Below are 22,490 nucleotides of genomic sequence, written 5' to 3' on the forward strand. Positions count from 1 at the left end.
GTGAAGGAATAATAAAAATGCAACATCAAAAACAGATAATAAGCTCAGAAAGAAGGGAGGGTGTTTACTAGAGGTAGAGAGGTGAGACTCAATTGCAGCTTAATGTTTTTTTTAAAGGAGTGTTGGAAATGTGAGAGTGATCGGAGTCTGGACTGTTGCAATGGCATAAGTTTTCAGATATCCTCAAGTCCTTTGTGAAAGTCTGTTGTTTCAAGTTACTTTTTCACTGGGCACTGACTTTTATGAGAGGGGAAAGAAATATAAGAGATAAAAGAGAGAGAAGTAAAAAAGAACAAAAGCGAGTGAGAGAGAATGAGAAAGAAGAGTGTGCGAATGAGAGGGAGTCTTCTAGTTCTTGCTTACAAATCCATTTTTCCTCATCTCTTCTGATGCTCAAACGTGGTTGCTGAAATATAGTTCATCGTATATTCCAGTTCTAGTTCCACTGTCTTTCTAAGCTGGCGAATTTGTGGATGAGATTTTCATTTTTCAACTTCCAGAGAATAAGGGATCAAACCAACAGATATTGAACTGTATATTAGTGCCTTTTCCTATAACATTAATTTCAGCTCAGACTGAGGCTTATTTAGGAATGGTTTAATAAGTTTAGCTTAACCTGGTCAGATCAACACAGCAACCATTTTTGGTGAGTATCTGTCCATTCTCAGCCCACAAAAACGTTGAATATCAATAGCCCATGATCACTATTATCACAACAATATCTTAAACTATGAAGAAAGCACTCTTTGACCTTCTGAATTCCAAGGCACACAACACTAGGTTATAGCACATTAAGAGACCATTCAGTCTATCATTCCTGTGCCAGCACATAGATTAAATAACTATTTCAATCACACTCCCCTGCTCTTTCCCCATTGCCCTGTAATTTTCCCTTTTCTCAAGTATATTTCTAATTCTCCTTCGAAAGTTACTATTGAATCTGCTTGTGTTCAGCCACCTGAATCTGACACTATCCTGTCAGGCAGTAAATTCCCGATTGTAACTCTCCCAGGTGAAAAAAATAAATTCTCACCCCACACCCCCAACACCGTCACACCTCCCTCTGGCTCGTCTACCGATTTTCCTGAATCTACATTCCTCTCGGTTACTGACTTTCCTGCCAATGGAAATAATTTATTTGCCTTTTAAAACTGTTAAATGTTTTTCCTAATCCCTCAATAACGGGAAGATCTGACAAATCATAAAAGTAACACGTCAAAATAAAACTGAATCAAGTTGATTTAAAATTAATGATTTTCCCCGAAGTTGTGTTTCTAGAGGTCCAATGTTCTGATATTATATCTGATGTCACTTTCATAAAAGCTTCTTTGTAGTTTTGTTGATATTTGAAAGCTGTCAGTCCAGCGAGGGATTAGTGTTCAGTTCTGCAGTGTCAGTGACCTCTTTCACCCTCAGTGTCTGTAGTTGTTCTGTTCATTATTAGTCATCCAGCCTCCCTCTCACCATTTTTACTTTAGATATAGATATTTTCTAATGAGCCCATTCAGAGAGATGAAATTATACACCACTGGAGCAGATGGGACTTGAACCCAGGCCTCCTGACTCAGAGGTAGGGACACTACTTCTTTGATGGCACGGTGGCTCAGTGCTTAGCACTGTTACATCACAGTGAAAGAGCCCCAGGTTCGATTCCACTCTCCAGTGACTGTCCGTATGGAGTTTGCACATGCTCCCAGTGTCTGTGTGGGTTTCCTCCGGTTTCTCCCTAAAGTCCAAAGATGTGCAGGTTAGGTGGATTGCCATGCTAAATTGCCCCATAGGGTTCATGGATGTGTCAGGCTAGGTAGATTAGCCATAGGAAATGCAGGGTTATAGGAATAGAGTTGGATGCTCTTTGGACGGTCAGTGTGGACTCAATAGGTCAAATGGGCTGCTTCCACACTGTTGGGATTCTATGTTTCTACCACTGCGCCTAAAGTGTCCGTATACCATTTTTACTTTAAAAGTGGAAAGCTGACAGCTCCTTCTGAAAGTAGAAAATGACCCACTGGCCTACATCCACAAGCCTACTGTAAGAATTCTAAGAGAATTAAAGGCTTGGAGTTGATCCCACATATTCGAGACAGTCAAGACTTGCTATTTCTCAGTGGAGTACAGAAAGATTTTAAAACTACAAATGAACAACAAATATAAATTGCAGAGAGTGTGACATGTGGAAAGAGATCAGCTGAAAGCATAACTCAAAGCTGACAGCCTCTGTTTATTTAATAATTAACTCAGTAACAAAACCTAGTCTTTGCCTCGTTATTGCTCCCTACCTCACACTGTGTTTAAATCTGTTGAATGCTACAACTGCTGTTATATTTAAAAATGCTGATGAAATCAGGATTGACCATTTATTTTGGGAATATAAACAGGAGTCAGGTTCTGGCTAAGACTCAGATGTGTTCATCAGGGTAGATATGGAAGAAGCTGGTAGCTGTTTAGGTCCACGGCGTCTATGCAACAACTTCAACACTACTCCCATAGAATAAGACCTCTCAGACTGAGCAGCTGGTATTGACGTATTAGCTGAACAGAAGGTGCAAAAGTCATATGGACACACAGGTATACAAAATGAAGGTAGGTGTTTGACTTCAGCAGCAATGTAAAATCTCCAGTTGCTCATCCACTTGCAGGGAATGAGTCTGTTATGTTTTTTTATTAATGAAGGCAAAAGTCCTGATCCATGTGGGTGTACAAATCAATGAGTGTAACTATTATGCCAGTTGGCTGCTGATTTGACACTAATTACAAACCAAAGCAAGTGCGGGGAATATGGGCTAAATTAATGCCATTGGCATGACTCTCCTGGTATTATAGACAGGCGCATTGTTGATTCTAGAAACTTTGTTCCACAACTCAGTCCCACTGTAGAAGAAAACTGTGGGTGCTGAATGCTGGCAGAGAAAGTGAGGTCTGCAGATGCTGGAGATCAGAGCTGAAAATGTGTTGCTGGAAAAGCGCAGCAGGTCAGGCAGCATCCAGGGAACAGGAGAATCGACGTTTCGGGCATAAGCCCTTCTTCAGGAATGATCCTGAAGAAGGGCTTATGAAAAAAGCCTCATTCCTGAAGAAGGGCTTATGCCCGAAACGTCGATTCTCCTGTTCCCTGGATGCTGCCTGACCTGCTGCGCTTTTCCAGCAACACATTTTCAGTGCTGAATGCTGGCAACAGGTAGAGTCATAGAGATGTACAGCATGGAAACAGACCCTTCGGTCCAACTCATCCACGCCGACCAGCTATCCCACCCCAATCTAGTCCCACCTGCCAGCACCTGGCCCATATCCCTCCAAACCCCTCCCATCTATATACTCATCCAGATGCTTCCCAAATGTTGCAACTGCACTAGCCTCCACCACCACCTCCTCAGGGATCCCGCTCCACACATGCACCACCCTCTGTGTGAAAACGTTGCCCCTTAAGCCTCTTTTATATCTTTCCCCTCTCACCCCAAACCTATGCTTCCCAATTCCAGACACCCCCACCCCAGGGAAAAGACCCCGTCCACCCATCCTATCCATACTTACCACGATTCCACATGATAAAAATTGTCTGTTGCCCACATCTGAGCTTGGGGAGCAGCAGAGGTCACCTCAACATTGTAGGGTTTAAACTTTTTAAACCAGTGTCAGAAAACAGTGGATACACTGGATTTAGAGTGAACCATGTTGTACCTACACAACCAGTCAACAGACACATCCTAGCCCACAGGAAGGATGGCTGAAGGATATGTAGAATTGTACTTCAGGGAAGAGTTATTCAGAAGGAATACATTAAATGGATAAAGACCGGAGAGTAATTGTGACTCTGGGAGGCATGTGAAATAAGAAAAAGAATTACATCAATCATCCATTATACTCCTCCCCTGATTTGTGCTTCTATTGACAGAGGTGGATTGGCAGTAGACTCAAAGACTGTCGGACTAGGTGGAAAAGAGGAGTTTGAAACACAAACAGTTCAGCCATGATCTTATTGAATGGCGAAGCAGACTCGAGAGCTTAGTTTGTAGACAATACTGCCTATTTTACACTATCAGCTGAATATAGAGTTCGCCCCATTGGGTTTGAGGGGCTGAATGGCATACATTTTATGAAATAAGAGCAAAAGTATGCAATGCTGCCCATCATTAAAGTTAAACTCAGCTCCATTGGCTCTGCACCTCCATCGATCAAAGCCAAGTGATCTACTGTTTAAAGCTTAAGATCGGCAGAATCCTGTATACAGGTCCACTGCGAATCTTGCTGTCAGGAAAGAGAAATTTGTTTGTGAAAGATGTAAAAAGAGAGAGAAAGTAAAGGAGGCAAAATAAACAGAAATTAGCAACCATAGCAAGGGGTAGTAATATTGACACTGGTGAGTGTTTAGACAAAAGTAAAATCAGAATGCAAAGAAGGTGAAATAGGAAATTTGAAGAAGTTTTTACAAGTTATGTTCTTAAATATTGCATGCTTAAACTGAACTATTTTCACCTTGCAACATTATCGGTTTGTTAAGATGGGCTTCAAAAGATCATGTTACATATGGATGCTTTTAATGGGTGTCTATATACTCACCAATTGGCATGGCTTCCTTAACAAATCCATATTGTTCATGGATGAGAAGTGGAGAGCTGAAATTTCGACGGAATCCCATCGGCTTTGAAATGTAACATGAAACAAGCAAGAAGATGCTGGTTAAAATGACCAGTGACTATTGGCATCGTTATCTTAGGACTTTGAAGTCAAGTGAATTGATAGTCACATGCTTCACATTGTTAGAATGTGTTCCTGCATTAAAATCATCCTATTTAATCATATTGCCATTTACGGTCCCATTTGTTCCTCCCATGATCTTTGTGACCAATGACATTTATTTTAATTCACTCATGGGACGTGGGGGCGCTGGCTGAGCCAGTATTTATTGCCCATCCCTAGTTGCCCTTGAAAACCTGCTTTCTTGAACCACTGCAGTTTATATGCTCTAGGTAGATCCCCAGTGCTCTTAGGGAGAGAATTCCAGTGACAGTGAAGAAACAGTGATATATTTCCAAGTCAGGATGGTAAGTGACTTAGAAGGGAACATGTAGAATGATGGCATTCCCTTGTATCTGCTGCCCTTGTCCTTCTAGATGCAAGTGGCTATGGGTTTGGGAGGTGCTGTTTAAGGAGTTGGTGAATATCTGCTGTGCATCTTGTAGATAGTATACCCTGTTGCTACAGAGTGTTGTGGTAAGCTGATTTTGTAGCAAATCACAGGCCAATTTCACTTCTTTACATTGTGGGAATGATAAAGTTAAACTTTGGTGGGAAGAACATGAGGAGATGAAGCAGGACAATGAATATACCTCACTCAATGGAGTCCATTTAAATGAATATAGTGTACAATGGACAGTGCTGATTCAACATTAGGCACTTTGCACCAAGTTGGATTTTAGTTCCAGAAACCTAGTGGGGCTTTACCTCATGAGTGTAAATACAGGGCTTTCTGGTATAACATAACAGCTGCATTCCTCTGTAACCTCACGCGATAAAAATCGAACTATGGAAATCCTCGATAGAAAATCGCGCTGCAGAAGATAGTCATAGAAAATCACTATACTCATTCAGGAGAAAGTTTGTGTTATTCAAACAGTATCCACAATTTGTCAATCATGTTATAGCTAATTTGCATTGATGAAATGCCTGTTTTACCAGAACGACCTGTAAGTCATGTGATAAAACTTTAATACATTATCAAGTGAACATAATGGAATGGAAACAGTGTAAAAACGTGAAAACTAAATTCCTCCTTGGTCTTCATTTCAGACAGGTGTCCAATGTAAGATCTGGTCAGTGGGTTGATTATTAGAGAAGCAAAATCATTTTGATATTAGCTTTGAACAGAGATCCAAGAGCATACAGATTTGATGTTCAGATTATTACAAATAATTGTGGCAAAAAATCTTCCCCATGTAATTTAAAACAAACCATGATTTGACCCATGAATTAAACCACTAGAGTGGCTATTTTAAAATCAGTTTTTGACATAGCTGTGTAATCATGTGTTAGAAATGTTACAAGATTGCAGTTGGAGGGGTTTAGGATAGTAAGGGAAAACAAACCTTCAAATTATAAAGAAAAGCCCTGAAGTTGGTCTTATTTTATTTTGCATGTAACACTTTCAGTTGCTGAATTCAGAATGAAACATCTGCGTTTTAATACTTTGCCTGTATACACAGTCTTCAACTGTAGAATCTTGTCCAGGGGAACTTATATAGGGAGTGGAAATCCATTAAGGTGAGGAAGGTGAAAGATTATCATGGACAGGCAGGAAGTTATGGTAATCAGATCAGCCATCTTTGACTAGCAAACAAGCTGGAGGCTGGAATAACACAGCAAGCCAGGCAGCATCTGGGAGGTGGAGAAGTCAACATCTCAGGTATAACCCTTCTTCAGGACTAGCAGAGCAGGCTTCATAGGCCTGATCGTTGTGTTCAGAAAATCAAATCTTGCTGACATTAGCACACATGGTTCTGATATATGTACTCTATAACAGGAGTAAAAGCATATTTATCCATACATACATTTAGAACATATGCAATTAACAATTTAAATCTATACAGTAGTTCGACTTAATAGCATATCTCAAGGTGCTTCACCAAACATTATAAAACCAAGCCACATGAGGACATATTAGATCCCCTACAGCATAGAAACAGGCCCTTCAGCCCAAGAAGTCCACACTGACCCTCTGAAGAGTAACCCACCCAGACCCATTCCCCGACACTTACCCCTGACAAATGCACCTAACACTAGGGGCAATTTAGCATGGCCAATTCATCTGACCTGTACATCTTTCAATTGTGGGAGGAAACCAGAGCACCCGGAGGAAACCCACGCAGATACGGGGAGAATGTGCAAACTCCACACGCCAGTTGCTCAAGGCAGGAATTGAACTCAGGTCCTTGGTGCTGTGAGGCAGCAGCATTAACCACTGAGTCACCATGTCACTCCAAAGGTTGGCTATATAGATAGGCTTTAAAAGGAGTGTCTTAGAGGAGGACGGCCAGGTGGAGAGGTGGACATAGGATATCCCAAGAGCTTAAAGTCCAGGCAGCTGAAGGCACAAGTTACAAAGGAATGCATAAGCTGTCAGAATTCAAGGAATGCAGATATCTCAGAGAATTGAAGTTCTGCAGGAAATTATATCAATGGAAAAGAATGAGGCTCTGAAGGGACTTGAAAATGAGAATGAGAACTTTAACTTCAACTGAGAGCCAATTCTCAAATCAGTAGGTACAGGATAGTTGGTTAATGAGACTGAGTGCGAGTTGCAATGCAAGATGTGAAATATAATAAAAATCACTTCTTTTAAAGTTCAGATTTCAAAGTAATGGCCGGTGGATGCTGTTTTGGGAAGGGGTTTAAAAATTAATTATATCAGCCTTTCCAGAAGAATGATTTTAAAAACCACTATGGATCAGGCAGCATGTGGACCCCAGGAGTGTTAATGGAACTTTGTTTATGTTGTAGCAGTTCAAAAACAGGAGAGAGGAGGAAAAAAAAAAATCGATCAAACCATTAGCTTTAAGCAGAGTCTAAAGATGAACAAGTTTTGTTTTGAAAATTAGCTCAAAAGGATTCTGGGTTCAATTTGAAGAAGACTTTATTGAGGTCAATAGAAAGCAGGAGACAACAGCTTCGCTTCACTTGGAGGTCACCACTGATGACGTTACCTAGCCAGGTAATGAAACGTCTGCATAAAAAACCTACAGCTCAGCGAGCAAACCCTAAAGTCAGGCACAAGTATAATCTCTCTGAGAAAAAAGGAGATTGGTTATAGTAGTTGAGGAAATAAGTTACCTCAGTGAAAGGGTGAATTCCAGACCAGGATGTTTGGTTAGAACTCTCCAGATTACTGAAAAACTAAGAAAGTTTAAGCTTTCAGTAGCAAAAAGACTCACTACTCAAAAGGAATTGAACAGAGAAGAAGCAGTTAAGTCAAAATACACAGATTGGACAGGGAAGGAAAGTTTCTCTGGAATTTGATTAACTGTAAAGTGGTGGTATGGGGGAGTAAATGGAAGCTTGGTTTTGTTGTATTTTGAAGTTGCTCAAACTGTGTTACGTTTTAGGTACCTTGGTTTGTTTCATCTGAAGCCACGTGTGCCTATGTTCAGAAAGGCAACCTCAATAAATTGAAACAAAATATGATTCATCAAGCCAGGTTTAATTTTGGGGCTTTGACTTGTCCAGTATTAACGTCAGCTGGAATCAAGAAGGTCACAGGTAGCAGAGTTGCAGATCGTTTCAGGTTTTGAGGGGGTAGATTGTGGGAGACCAATGAAGAGCGTATTGAGTTAATTCGAGAGCGGAATGAAGGCATGAATGAGTGGTTCAGAAACAGATGAGCTGGGTAAGGGTGAAACTGGGTGATGGAGGTGGAAATAGGCATATATCTAAACATGACTTATACAATCCATTTACAATACGTGCATTTCCCACTTGCGATACAATTGCACTTGTGCCAACTGAAGCAAACACAATTGTTAGGATTGAATTTATCCAATCAAGCTCACATTCTTTGACAAAAGGCATTTACATTTCCTACTGACTTGGCTGGAAGCACTGCCCCTGGGTATATTTGCTTTTCTTTCTCTCCAGAAACAAGATCGACCCACCTTAGAAAAGCTTGTCAGTTTGCAACTAACAGTTCTCTCTCATCCTCCACACCAGTCACGTAACTCCTTTGTGCTGAAGGCAGAATTGCTAAGAAAATGAATAGATCCTACCAAAAGGTCAAAACTGATATTCATGTCACTTTAAGTAAAATAAAGCAGCCCATAATAAAAGGCTTACATAATGATTAGAGACGGCATGATTTATAGATGCCCCTGGGTACTATAATGATTATGACAGCTCGGGGAGAAGCTACGAGCTCATACATTAAACCAAACACCAACAGGTCTGGCAGCAATTGAGGCAGTTAACTATAATCAGTGTTGGGTTTTTTTTCCAGTTAGATCTGAACTAATCAATCTCCAGTGTAAGTAAATTTGATGAATTAAATTGGTTCTTGACTGACAATTCGGTGACATATTCCACTATTGCTTACAAAACAGATCAGAGAGAGGTGTAATTAATTCCTGTATTTACCAGGTTGCTTGTTCATATTTCATACTTAGAATTGTATAATGGTGAGTTATCTAGATTAATATTTACTGCCAGTGACAACAATGTCTCATGAACAGATACAAAGAATGAAGAAAATTACAGCACAGGAACAGGCTCTTCAGCTCTCCAAGTCTGCGCAGATCCAGATCCTCTATTTAAACCGGTCACCTATTTTTTAAAACAATTGTATCCCTCTGCTCCCTGCCCATTCATCTATCTATCTAGATAGATCTTAAATGACGCTATCATTCCCACCCCTACCACCACTGCTGGCAACACGCTCCAGGCACCCACCACCCTCTACGTAAAGAACTTTCCCCATGTATCTCCCCTAAACTTTTCCCCTCTCACTTTGAACTAGTGATCCCTCGTAATTGAGTCCCCCACTCTGAAAAAATGCTTCTTGCTATCCACCCTATCTATACCGCTCATGATTTAGTAGACCTCAATCAGGTCCCCCCTCAACCTCTGTTATTCTAATGAAAATAATCCAATTCTATTCAACCTCTCCTCATAGTTGGCACCCTCCATAGCAGGCAACATCCTGGTGAACCTCCTCTGCATGCTCTCCAAAGCATCCACACCTTTTTGGTAATGTGGCGACCAGAACTGTGTGCAGTATTCCAAATGTGGCTGAACCAAAGTCTTACAAAATTGTAACATGACCTGCTGCCTCTTGTATGCAATACCCTGTCCAATGAAGGAAAGCATGCCCTATGCCTTCTTGACCATTCTATTGACCAGTATTGCCACCTTCAGGTTACAAATGGACTTAAACACCCAGATCTCTCTGTACATCAATGTTCCCCAGACTTTTCCATTCACTGTTGAGAGTGTGGTGCTGGAAAAGCACAGCAGGCCAAGCAGCATCTGAGGAGCAGGAGAATCAACTTTTCAGGCATAAGCCCTTCATCAGGAGTGAGGCTTGTGGCCCAAGGGGGCTGAGAGATAAATGGGAGGGGGATGGGGTAGAGGGGAAGGTAGCTTAGATTGCGATAGGTAAATGAAGGTGGAGGAGAAGGTGACAGGTCGGAGAGGAGGATGGAGCGGAAAACATGGGAAAGGTGATGCACAGGTCAAGAGGGCAGTGCTGAGTTGGAGGTTTGGGACTATGTGGGATAATGTGGGAGGAGGGGAAATGAGGAAACTGGTGAAATCCACATGGATCCCGTGTGGTTGCAGGGTCCTAAGGTGGAGTATGAGGTGGTGTTCTTCTCCCAGATGGTCAGGTGGTTAGGGTTTGACGATGGAGGAGGCCCAGGATCTGCATGCCCTTGCCAGAGTGGGTGGGGGAGTTGAAGTGTTCAGCCACAGGGCGGTGGGGTTGGTTGGCACGGGTGTCCCAGAGATGTTCTCTGAAACAATCTGCAAGTTGGCATCCTGTCTCCCCAACGTAGAGGAGACCACATCAGGTGCAATGGATACAGTATTCGCCAAACCCTTACCACCTGACGCCTGGAGGGAGAATGCCTCAACTCAAGAACAGCTCCTTCACTATCTCATATCATTGAAGTCACGTACTTTTTGATTCAGGGAGCATGTAGCTATGTCCTTCTCTCAGCTGATTTTACTTGTTATTGTTGAACAAAATGTTAACGTAGCTCATTAAGCAAGGAAGGGTGGTGCTAGAGAGTAAAACACTCTCCCACTTTTGAATACCAACACAAAGCTCTCAGAGTAAATCTTGGTAGCATCATTCACCAGAAAACATAGATCTGTTGATTATTACATTAGTGCTGTGAGAGTTTGCTATGTGCAAATTGACTACACGTCAAATGTATCCCTTCGGCTGTCAAGTGCCTTAGGCTCATGAATGGTGTAGTCATTATAATGAGGTCGGCCAGGTGAACCTCACAGAATGTGAGTTTCCTGATTGGACCAAATTAACAGCCCCAATCAGGGAGCCCTGGCTGACATATTAACAGGGAGGTTCTGCTCTCTTTGAGGGAGCTAGATCAGTGTCAAGAGCTCTCCCCCTGTAAATAAAGGGTGACTTAGTGACAGGATACTGGCCTCTGTGGAGTTATTCTAAAAGGTGCTTTATAAATACAAGCTTATTTGTTTGCTGTCACTCATTGATGGAATAATACCGTGGGGATGCATTTGTTCTGAAAGTTGTCTAAATTCACTGCTTGGTGGCATAGGTATTAAAAATTAGTGAAAAGTGACGTGAAGTTGAAACTTTGTGCCTCAGGACTGAACCACAAGAAAACCAAACTCTAAAAAGGAACCAACAATTGATACGGCATGGCAGGAGAATGCTTATTGGATTGACTATGGTTGGCATGGCAATGCAGCAAAAACCAATAACTGTCAATCTTACTTAACTGATTCAATTCAAACCAGGCAAATTTACTCTGACTGGATAGGATTCCAAAGGATACATGAATAAAAAGCAGCACTGCAAACTTTTTTCTTAAGGAACTGAAGATTCCCCTCTGCAAGGTCCAAAACGTTTGTCACTCCAAAGCGGCAGCAAATGCTCGCTTGAAGAGACGGTGCTGGCACAATTGGCTGAATGGCCTGCACCGTAATAATCCAACAGACAGAATGGTTAAGATGGTTCTCCATCAGTCAACTGAGTTTCTGAACAACACTCACCAGCTTTCCGATGCACTGTTGCCGAGATGCACCTTCTCCGCATTGTGGGTGAGCATTAATTTTACAGAGTTTGCAACGCCATCCTCGTTTAGAATACCCTAAAAGAAAATTCACAAAACAATAAAATAAACCATCCTGTAGCTTCAGGCTTGCAATGGCTCCCTCTACAGTTTACCCCTTGCTAGTGTCAGCTTGCAAATGTACCTGCTCCCTCCACTCCTTAGTCTCTGGTTTATTTTCCAAACTCCTACCCCAAGTGCTGCCCATCTCCATCACCATGCGTACATTCAAACATAGGGACATCAGGAGTAGGTAACTCAGCCCAGAGCCTGCTTTGACATTCAATAAGATCACAGCTCATCCGACTACACCACATTTCGGAATAGCCCTAAATCCTCCTATGGACCTGCGTATCTTGCACGTGCAATATCGTATTTCCTAAACTTTCTGCTCCCATGCTGCTCAGTCTCAAAGTCACTCTTAAATCACCTGCTTTGGCCGGAAGACCAACTCACTTCTTTTTGACTTGGCTCTGATCCTCCCCTCTCCTAATCTGGTGGATCATGTGGGACATTTTATGCTATGTTAACGTTCCTTTATCAGGGCAGATTGAAGAGTTTGCTGCAGTTTTGCCCCAGATTGCACCAATGATGTGAGAATATAAATTTTAATCCAAAATGACATGAAGTTTGATGCAATATTTAGCACATTAATTTTTCTTTGACAAGCCTGGTCCAATGACGATAAAGCTCTTTAAAACCCGGCCTTGAATCCTTTTTGTGAGCTGTTGAAATCACTAAGATTACCACCGTGTATGAAATGCCAGAGGTCAGGGCTAGGTCCGTAGCCATAGATTGCAAGTTGCATAATTACAGGGGCTCCCCAATTATGAACATCTATCTGAGCAGTGAGTCACCAGAACAATATTAACAGATCTGACATGCAATCATTTGCATATCCTTACCAATGATTATTTTATATTGTATTGTTGTTGTGTTGTTCTGACTAGCGTACAAATTGACTAATGAACATACACCATTCACAGTCTGGGGACTGTATCATATAGAAGCTAAATACAGCTAATGCTGGAAAGCTAAACGACATGCAGAAAATGCTGAAGAAACTCAGTAGATCTGGCCACATTTGTGAATAAAGGAACAGTAAACAGTATGACTCTAAACTCAAACATTAAATGTTCCTTTGGGGTGATCTTGTAGCGGTTTATAAAATCATGAGGGGCATGGTTAAGGTAAATAGACAAGGTCTTTTCTCTGGGGTGTGGAATCCAGAACTAGAGGGCACTCGTTTAGAGTGAGAGGAAAAAGATTTAAAAGGGACTTAAGGGTAAACTTTTTAACACAGAGGGTGGTACATGTATGGAATAAGCTGCCAGAGGAAGTGGTGGCGGCTGGTACAATTACAACATTTAAAAGGCAGCTGGATGGGTAATGAATGGGAAGGGTTTAGAGGGATAAATGCTAGGAAACGGGACTAGATTAATTTAAGATATCTGTTCCACATGGACGAGTTGGACCAAAGGTTCTGTTTCTGTGCTGTACATCACTATGACTCTCCTTCAGAATGGAATACCATTAATTTTCCTTCAATTCTAAATAAGTTATACTAGATTTAAAATGATAACTTGGTTTCTGTGTCCATGGATGCTGCCAGACCTGTTGAATTTCTCCAGCATTGTGTTTATTACAGGCTGAAGTAAGATTTCAAAAGATCAATTAGGATTGAAAAACAAGATCCCTTTGGATTACTTGTCCTCACCCTTCGAACAGGTCCACTTATTTTAGTGCTTTTCCAAGTTATTTCAGTGAGAGATGCTTTATGTTCAGACCATGCACTTTCATTTGTCCGTGCACAGATGCCGGAAATAGGGCACACACAAGCACCAGTTTGGAACTGAGTGAGTGTCTCAGGAATAAACCCACTGTTCTGAACAATTTACATGGGCAGTGAATTCCATTTTTCATAGAATTGCAGAAAGAATCCAATGAACATCCTTCCACCTTCAGAGTATGTCTCAGAACCAAGCAACGTGCTGACAGTTTTGTGAAATCTGATGGAATCTGGTTCAGGCAGTGCTGATAAAGCAAACTTCAATGCTGTTTCTACCCTCTCTTGTGAGCCGAGATTACAACAGCATGGGATCATTCTTGAGCAGGATTGTTAGAGAGAATAAGGTTCATTAGATCACGAGAGGATACAGCTGCGCATGTTGAAACGTCATGTTGCACCTGTTCAGGACATTGGTTAGGCCACTTTGGAATACTGCGTGCAATTCTGCTCTCCCTCCTATAGGAAGGATGTTGTGAAATTTGAAAAGGCTCTGAAAAGATTTACAAAAATGTTGGAGGGTTGGAGAATTTGAGCTACAGGAAGAGGCTGAATTGGTTGGGTCTGTTTTCACTGGGGCGTCAGAGGCTGAGGGGTGATCTTAAAGGTCTATAAAATCATGAGGGACATGGTTAAGGCGAATAGGTAAGGTCTTTCCCCAGGTTGGGGGGAGTCCAGAACTAGAGGGCATAGGTTTAGCGTGACAGGAGAAAAATTTAAAAGGGACCTAAGGGGCAACGTTTTCATCAAGAAGGCGGTGCTTGTATGGAATGAGCTGTCAGAGGAAGTGATGGAGGCTGGTACAATTATATATCCATCCAAATGCCTTTTAAATGTTATGAATATGAAAGGTTTAGAGGGATATAGGCCCAGCTGGCAAATGGGACTAGAAGTGCTAAATTGGGGGAAGGCCAACTATACCAAAATTCGGCAGAAGCTGGGGAATGTAAAATGGGAGCAGCTGTTTGAAGGGAAATCCACATTCGCTATGTGGGAGGCTTTTAAAGAGAGGTTGATTAGAGTTCAGGAGAGATATGTTCCTGTGAAAATGAGAGATAGAAAAGGCAAGATTAGGGAACCATGGATGACAGGTGAAATTGTGAGACGAGCTAAGAGGAAAAAGGAAGCATACGTAAGGTCTAGGCAACTGAAGACAGACAAAGCTTTGGAAAAATATCAGGAATGTAGGACCAACATGAAACGAGGAATTAAGAGGGCTAAAAGATCGCCTTAGCGAGCAGGTTTAAGGAAAAGCCCAAAGCCTTTTATTCAGATATAAGGAGCAAGAGGGTAACGAGAGAAAGGTTTGGCCCACTCAAGGACAAAGAAAGAAAGAGGTGTGTGGAGTCAGGAAATGTGTGAGATTCTTAATAAGTACTTTGTATTGGCATTGACCAAGGAGAGGGTCATGGCGGAAGTTGAGGTTAGGGACAGATCTTTGATTACTCTAGGTGAAGTCAGCATGAGGGAGGACGTGTCGGGTATTCTAAAAGGCATTAATGTGGATAGGTTCCCAGGACCGATTGGGATCTATCCCAGGTTATGGAGGGAAGTGAGAAAGGAAATAGCTGGGGCTTTAACAGATATCTTTGCAGATCCTTGAACATGGAGGAGATCCCAGAGGACTGGAGAATTGCTAATGTTGTTCCCTTGTTCAAGAAGGGTAGCAGGGATAATCCAGCTAATTACAGACCTGAGAGTCTGACATCAGTAGCAGGGAAACTACTGGAGAAGATACTGAGGAATAGGAATATATACCCTGAAAGGTTCATTTCCAAACGTTTCATTACCTTACTAGGTAACATCTTCAGTGGACCTCATGCAAAACAGTGCTGAAAATTCCTGCTTTCTATTTATATGTTTGGGTGTCTTTGGGTTGGTGATGTCATTTCCTGTGGTGAAGTCACTTCCCATTCCTTTTCTCAGGGAGTGGTAGGTGGGGTCTAACTTAATGTGTTTGTTGATAGAGTTCCGGTTGGAATGCCATGCTTCTAGGAATTCTCGTGCATGTCTTTGTTTGGCTTGTCCTGGGATGGATGTATTGTCCCAGTCGAAGTGGTGTCCTTCCTCATCCGTATGTGAGGATACCAGTGAGAGAGGGTCATGTCTTTTTGTGGCTAGTTGTCGTTCACGTATCCTGGTGGCTAGTTTTCTGCCTGTTTGTCCAATGTAGTGTTTGTTACAGTCCTTGCACGGTATTTTGTAAATGACGTTAGTTTTGCTCATTGTCTGAATAGGGTCTTTCAAGTTCATTTGCTGATGTTTTAGTGTGTTGGTGGGTTTGTGGGCTACCATGATGCCAAGGGGGTTGAGTAGTCTGGCAGTCATTTCCGAGACCCTATACAGACAATGAGCAAAACTAACGTTATTTATAAAATACCTTGTAAGAACTGTAACAAACACTACATTGGACAAACAGGCAGAAAACTAGCCACCAGGATACATGAACACCAACTAGCCACAAAAAGACATGACCCTCTCTCACTGGTATCCTCACATACGGATGAGGAAGGACACCACTTCGACTGGGTCAATACATCCATCCTAGGACAAGCCAAACAAAGACACGCACAAGAATTCTTAGAAGCATGGCATTCCAACCGGAACTCTATCAACAAACAGAGTTAAGCCCCATCTACCACCCCCTGAGAAAAGGAACCGGAAGTGACTTCACTACAGGAAATAACATCACCACCCCAAAGAAACCCAAACATATAAATAGAAAGCAGGAATTTTCAGCATTGCTTCGCATGTGGTCCAATGAAGATGTTACCAAGCAAGGTAATGAAACGTCTGGAAATTAACCTTTCAGCTCAGCGAACAAACCTACATCCAAAACCTCAACCTGAGCTGTGAATCTTCTCAAAACTCACTAGGATATATACCCATTTGGAAGAAAATGGGCTCATCAGTGATAGGCAGCATGGTTATATGCAGGGAAGGTCATGTCTTACAAACCTAATAGAATTCTTTGAAGAGGTGACAAAGTAGATTGATGAGGGAAGGGATGTAGATGTCATATATATGCACTTTAATAAGGCATTTGATAAGGTTTCCTCTGGTAGGCTGATGGAGAAGGTAAAGTTGCATGGGGTCAAGGGTGTTCTAGATAGATAGATACTAAACCGGTTGGGCAACAGGAGACAGAGTAATAGTAGAAGGGAGGTTCTCAAAACTGAGACCTGTGACCAGTGGCGTCCCACATGGATCCGTGCTGGGACCACTGTTTTTTGTGATATACATAAATGATTTGAAGGAAGGTGTAGGGTGCCTCATTAGCAGGTTTGCAGATGACACTTAGATTGATGGAGTAGCAGATAGTGAAGGGGACTGTCAGAGAATGCAGCACAATATAGATAGATTGGAGAGCTGGGCAGAGAAATAGCAGATGGATTTTAATCTGAACAAATGCAAGGTGATCCATTTTGGAAGATCCAATTCAAGAGCAAACTATACAGCACATGGAAAAGTCCTGGGGAAAATTGATGTCCAGAGACATCTGGGTGTTCAGGTCCATTGTTCCCTGAAGGTAGCAATGCAGGTCAGTAGACTGGTCAAGAAGGACTACGGCATGCTTTCCCTCATCGGACGGGGTATTGAGTACAAGAGTTGGCAGGTCATGTTACAGTTGTATAAAACTTTGGTTCAGCCACATTTGGAATACTGCATACAGTTCTGCTCGCCACAATACCAAAAGGACGTGGATGCTTTGGACAGGGTGCAGAGGAGGTTCACCAGGATGTTGCCTGGTATAGAGTGTGCTAGCCATGAAGGGAGGTTGAGTAGATTAGGATTATGTTCGTTGAAAAGAAGAAGGTTGACGGAGGACCTGATTGAGGCATAAAAAATCATGAGGTTAGACAGGGTGGATAGCAAGAAGCTTTTTCGCCCCCCCCAGAGTGGAGACTCAATTACTAGGGGTCATGACTTCAAAGTGAGAGAGGAAAAGTTTAGGGGAGATATGCGTGGAAGGTTCTCTATGCAGAGGGTGTTAGGTACCTGGAATGTGTTGCCAGTGGAGGTGGTAGGGGCGGGAACCATAGTGTTATTTAAGATGTATCTAGACAGATAAAGGAATGGGCAGGGAGCAAAGGAATACAGGTCCTTAGAAAATAGGAGACAGATGTTTATGACACACTACTGGAGCAGGTCCAACTTGAACCCAAGACTCCTGGCTCAGAGGCAAGGACACTACCACTGTACCACAAGAACTCAGCCTAAGTGGAGTCTAAGGGTGTCTAATTTTCAAATGGTAAACAAAGGTAAACCATTAAAAGGGTCTTAACAAGAGGCACAGTATCACGTATGAAGGTGCAGTTTATTACATGACAGCAGTAGGAAACTTTAACATTCCCCGTTTCAGCATATTTGCAACTATGATTAGCCAGAAATGATCGCTGTATCGCCATTGGGATCTCATGCTAGACTGGCCGATTCTTGACCCAAAGACTCTTACGTCAAATTTGATGCAGCTGAGCAATTTCAGCATTAACTCTTCTAGAACCATTTCCTTAAGCCTGCTGCACGGTATGGATAGGCAATAAACAGGGATGTCAAATATTCCACATGTAGGTTGATCAGCATTTTATGGCTTCAACACAATATTGGGAGATGGAACCTAACATCCATTGAGCTTTGCTTATTCTAACTCACACTGGTCACAGAACTGAATATCATAGGAAGTTGTTCACCCATTGTGATAGGCTTGTCTCTCTGAAGGAACAATTCACCTACTGCCACTCCCCTACCCTCTGCACATTCTTCTCATTAATCCACATCCTATTTGACAAAGTAAATTGAACCTGCCTTACCACAATCTCAGGCAGTGCCTTCCAAATCCTAACAACACACTGTGTGAAGATTTTCCTCATGTCCTCAATGCTTCTTTTGCCAACAAACTTACAGTCTGTGATGCCTTGAAATTTTCCACTTCCCATAATTATCCAATTCTTTTATAAAGGCTTCAGCTGAATCTCTCTCCATCACGCCATCAGGCTCAGGATTCCAGATTCTAATGATGCTGAAAAGCAGTTTCACGGTTCACATCAACAGTTGCTTTTTATTTTGCTAATCACCTGAAATTGCAGTTCTGTGGTTTGCGTTCCTTCTACCAACCGGAATTGTTTCTCTCAATCTGCCTCTCACAATTCTCAACAACTGCATCAAATGTCCTGTCCAAGGAAAACAGCCCCAGTTTTTCCTTGGAACCGACATTCCTCATCCCAACAACCCATTCCTGTGAATCTTTTCTGTAGTCTCTTGTTTTGACCACTCTTCCCAATACGCAGTGCCCAGAAATGAGCACATACTCCAGCTGAGGCCAAACTGGTGTTCCCTGCATTAGCTCCACCGTATTTGATTCCAAAGAGTCTTTGGGTCAAGAATGGGTAAAAGACACCAGAGGGGGAATTCTAAACATTATTCCTGGAACTATGAGGAAGGAGTGAATGAGCCATTAAATTAGAACGGCTGCATTTTTCACTCTACTCCCTCTGATTCTCTCATTTTAAATGTTTACAATTTTTGGGGGTGGATAAGGCTAAAGCATCTAAGTCATTACAAGTCTACCATGCCACTGCATGTATCTCATGGGATGGCCATCTGCTCCTTTGGCTTCCTTCCTGGAATTAAAATTCAGTCCTGGGGCATCTTTCAATATGCCACTTGCCAAGTCCCATTGCAATGCGTTCACCTGTTGGACTACTTCGTTTGGATTGAAGGTCATTTGTTATTGATTAACTCAAGTGAAAACCTAGCCCGGCTTTGCGAAGTCTTGGCCATAGCATTTCGCTGCCAAAGTGTCTGTTATCTGTGTCCTCTACACATTCCTGGAGTATTTCTGAATCTTTAGCCTGGAGGTAAGAATACTGACAAACTCACCAGATACAAGAATTTAAACTTATGTAACAATTGGGTGGAATCATAGAATCCCTACAATGTGGAAGCAGGCCATTTGTCCCATTGATGTCACACCGACCCTCCGAACAGTATCTCACCTAGACCCAGGGAGGTGTGGGGAGGAAGTGGGGTGAGTTTTAAAGGCTGGGGAGAGTGGTAAAAAGTGGGGAGAGATTGTGACCCAAGTGGGGCAGTGCTTTGGAGCAGAAAAGGCCGAGTGAGAACCTTTACAGATGATCTCTAGCCCAGACGTAATGGGCAGAAGGGCCCTTTCCCTCTTCTATAAAAGTCAATCCCAAGTGGGATAGGGGTGAGATACCTCCAAAAGTAAGCTCTCCACCCACAGCTGCCACATTTTGCCCAATGCTAACTTGCACAGTCAAACCAACTGGACTGCCCACTTGGTGTGGTCCTTGTCCTGGCTATAGGTAAAATAGGGTGCAGAGGAGGCACTCCAGAGGTCAGTAACTGGTCAATGACAGGCATCAATAGGTCCGAGGGTAACCAGACCATCTGATAGCTACACTAACCCCACCCCCCACAACCCACCCAAACAGGAGGCACACGGGGAGCGGATAACAAAGTGGCAAAATCTTGCGCTTTGCAAGACCACTTGCCTTTGAATAGAAATATCAAATCCAACCCGTGGTTCTCAGGAATGTAAATTACATCAGGCTGCTCTCTTTGCTGCCGAGCCAGTGACACATATCACGTGTGAGAAATTTAAGAGATTACAGCCAAATCCAGGACTGCCTAGTCAATAAACTGAGCAAACTTAAAATGGTGAACGACTCTTCTGGACCTCTTAAACCAAACAATAAATCACTGCAATTTATTTTTTTTTAAACAAAGGAAGAGCAGCTGCAGTGCCAAATTCACTGCTGTGATCCCCAAGCTAAATCCCTGTTTTGTGTGGCCACTGCATCTGCATAAGGCATTGCTTCAGTGTTTCAATAATTCCGACAGGATTCCAATGCTCAAGAATGTCAGATCTGGGAGCAAGGCAGTTACTAAGTGGAACTTCAGAACACCATTACAAACCCCACAGGATCCACCAGAAGAATCTAGCAGCAAGTGATCGATTTCAACAAGGGGCAGCAGATCATGTGAAGCAGGGCTGGAATCAAAAGGGAACTATTATTCGGGTCACTGACATCTTAAAGTAAACTTTCTGCTTCATTTATTATTGAAGTGTTAGCCAAATTGAAGAATGGGGCCCACAACAGGCCAGGCCATTAATCACAAACTCATTATAGAAAAGATAGAACTGGGGTGGCTTTTACAGCAATGATTTATTTATCTATTTACTTAATTTTGAACGTCCTTGCACTTCTGCATCACATAGACCAAGTCCTACCATGTGCATGCTATAATTCTGACAGAGGTATAAAGTCATGGATATGCATGTTAAACCAGACCTTACCTTAAAGCCTTGATAGGAACTAAGATGCTATCTAGAAATATAAAAATCGAAGGCAGAGTTCCAAAAGGTATCCAAGAGACAGAAGTGTAAGTAAAGTGAGTGTTCTAGAGACTGATAATAGGAGTTAATAGTAGATAAGGAGGAAATGGCAAATGAAAGAGAACAAATATTTTGTTCTTATCTTCACTATTGGTGATAGACAAAATTTCCAGTAACAGCTGAAAATCAGGCAGTGCAAGGGGTGGCGGCAGGGGGGAACCTACTGAAACTACAATCACTAAAGAAAGGGAGATTGAGCAAATTGATGTAACTGCAGGACAGTAAGTCTCTAGGTTCTCCTGACTTCTTCCTAGCAGGCTACTGAGGTTGGATATTTGTTGATGTTAATTTTCCAAAATTCACAACATTTTGGAAAGGATACATTAAAACTGAAAAGTAGCAAATACAAATCCTTTATTCAAGGAGGCAAGGGATGCAGAGAACAGGAAACAACAAGGCAGTTAGTTTGATGTCTGTTGTGGGAAGGTGTAGAATTAATGTTAAAAAGGTTATGGCTGGGCACTTGGAAAGAAACAATGTAACTTGAAAAAGTCAGCATGTTTTTGTGAAACAGAAATCACACTTAACGGAGTTCTTTAAAGGAATAATCTGTGCAAGGGATAAAGTAGAGCCTGCTGACATGCTGTACTTGGATTTCCAGAAAAGATTTGATAAAGTGCCACATCAAAGCATTTAATGCAAAATAGGAGCTGGTGTAGTGTCAGACATATTAGCATGAATAGAAGATTGGCTGGCTGGTAGAAAACAGAGTATGCATTTCTGGTTGGCAGGATGTGATGACAGGAGTAGCCCAGGGGTCTGTGCTAGGGCTTCACCTTTTTACAATTTATATCAATGATGTATAGGGCAGCAAAGGCATGGGTGACACGTTTACAAAATGACCAAGATAGGAACGTCTATTATGAAGAAAACATAAGGAGGTTACAGATGGCTGTAGATGGAGTGAAAATCCTGGCAGATGGAATACAATGTGGGAAATGATGAAGTTGTTCACTTTGGCAGGAAGCACAAAAATGTGGAGATTACTTAAATGGAGAACAACTGCAGAATTCAAAGGTGCAGAGAAACCCAAGTGTTTTAGTACATGAGCCACAAGAAGTTAGCATCATAGGATCCCTAGAGTGTGAAAACGGTCCAATTCGGCCAATTCAGTGCACACAGACCCTCCAAAGAGTGTCCCACCCAGACCCACACCCCTATCCTATCCCTTTAACCCTGGATTTACCATGGCTAACCCAACCATCCCTGGACACTATGGGCAATTTAGCATGGCCAATCCACCTAACCTGCACATCTTTGGATTGTGGGAGGAAACTGGAGCACCTAGAGGAAACCCATGCAGACACGGGGAGAACATGCAAACGCCACACAGACAGTCACCTGAGGCTGGAATCGAACCCAGATCGCTGGTGTCATGAGGTAGCATTGCTAACCACTGAGCCACCATGCCATCACCTCACCCACTCAACCCGAAATCCCACCCCCACTGTGGGATATGAAATTCCCCCAAAGGACAATTATGAATCAA

The 22,490-nt window shown here is 42.3% G+C and overlaps 1 protein-coding gene across 2 annotated transcripts in view; it reads right to left on the reverse strand.

Moving 5' to 3' along the window:
• Positions 1-22,490, reverse strand: part of LOC122539796 (SH3 and cysteine-rich domain-containing protein 2-like) — a 139,693-nt gene that overhangs the window by 43,055 nt on the left and 74,148 nt on the right. For both annotated transcript variants that reach the window (XM_043674858.2, XM_087977774.1), the window contains exons 3-4: positions 11,737-11,834; positions 4,558-4,639 (exon numbers count right to left, since the gene is read on the reverse strand). In XM_043674858.2, coding sequence (XP_043530793.2) covers positions 4,558-4,639; positions 11,737-11,834 — 180 coding nt within the window. The remainder of the gene's footprint in view (positions 1-4,557; positions 4,640-11,736; positions 11,835-22,490) is intronic.

The sequence above is a fragment of the Chiloscyllium plagiosum genome, unplaced genomic scaffold, assembly GCF_037043375.1.
Source record: "Chiloscyllium plagiosum isolate Xiang-an unplaced genomic scaffold, Cpla_swu_hap1 HiC_scaffold_32, whole genome shotgun sequence".
Lineage (NCBI taxonomy): Eukaryota > Metazoa > Chordata > Chondrichthyes > Orectolobiformes > Hemiscylliidae > Chiloscyllium > Chiloscyllium plagiosum.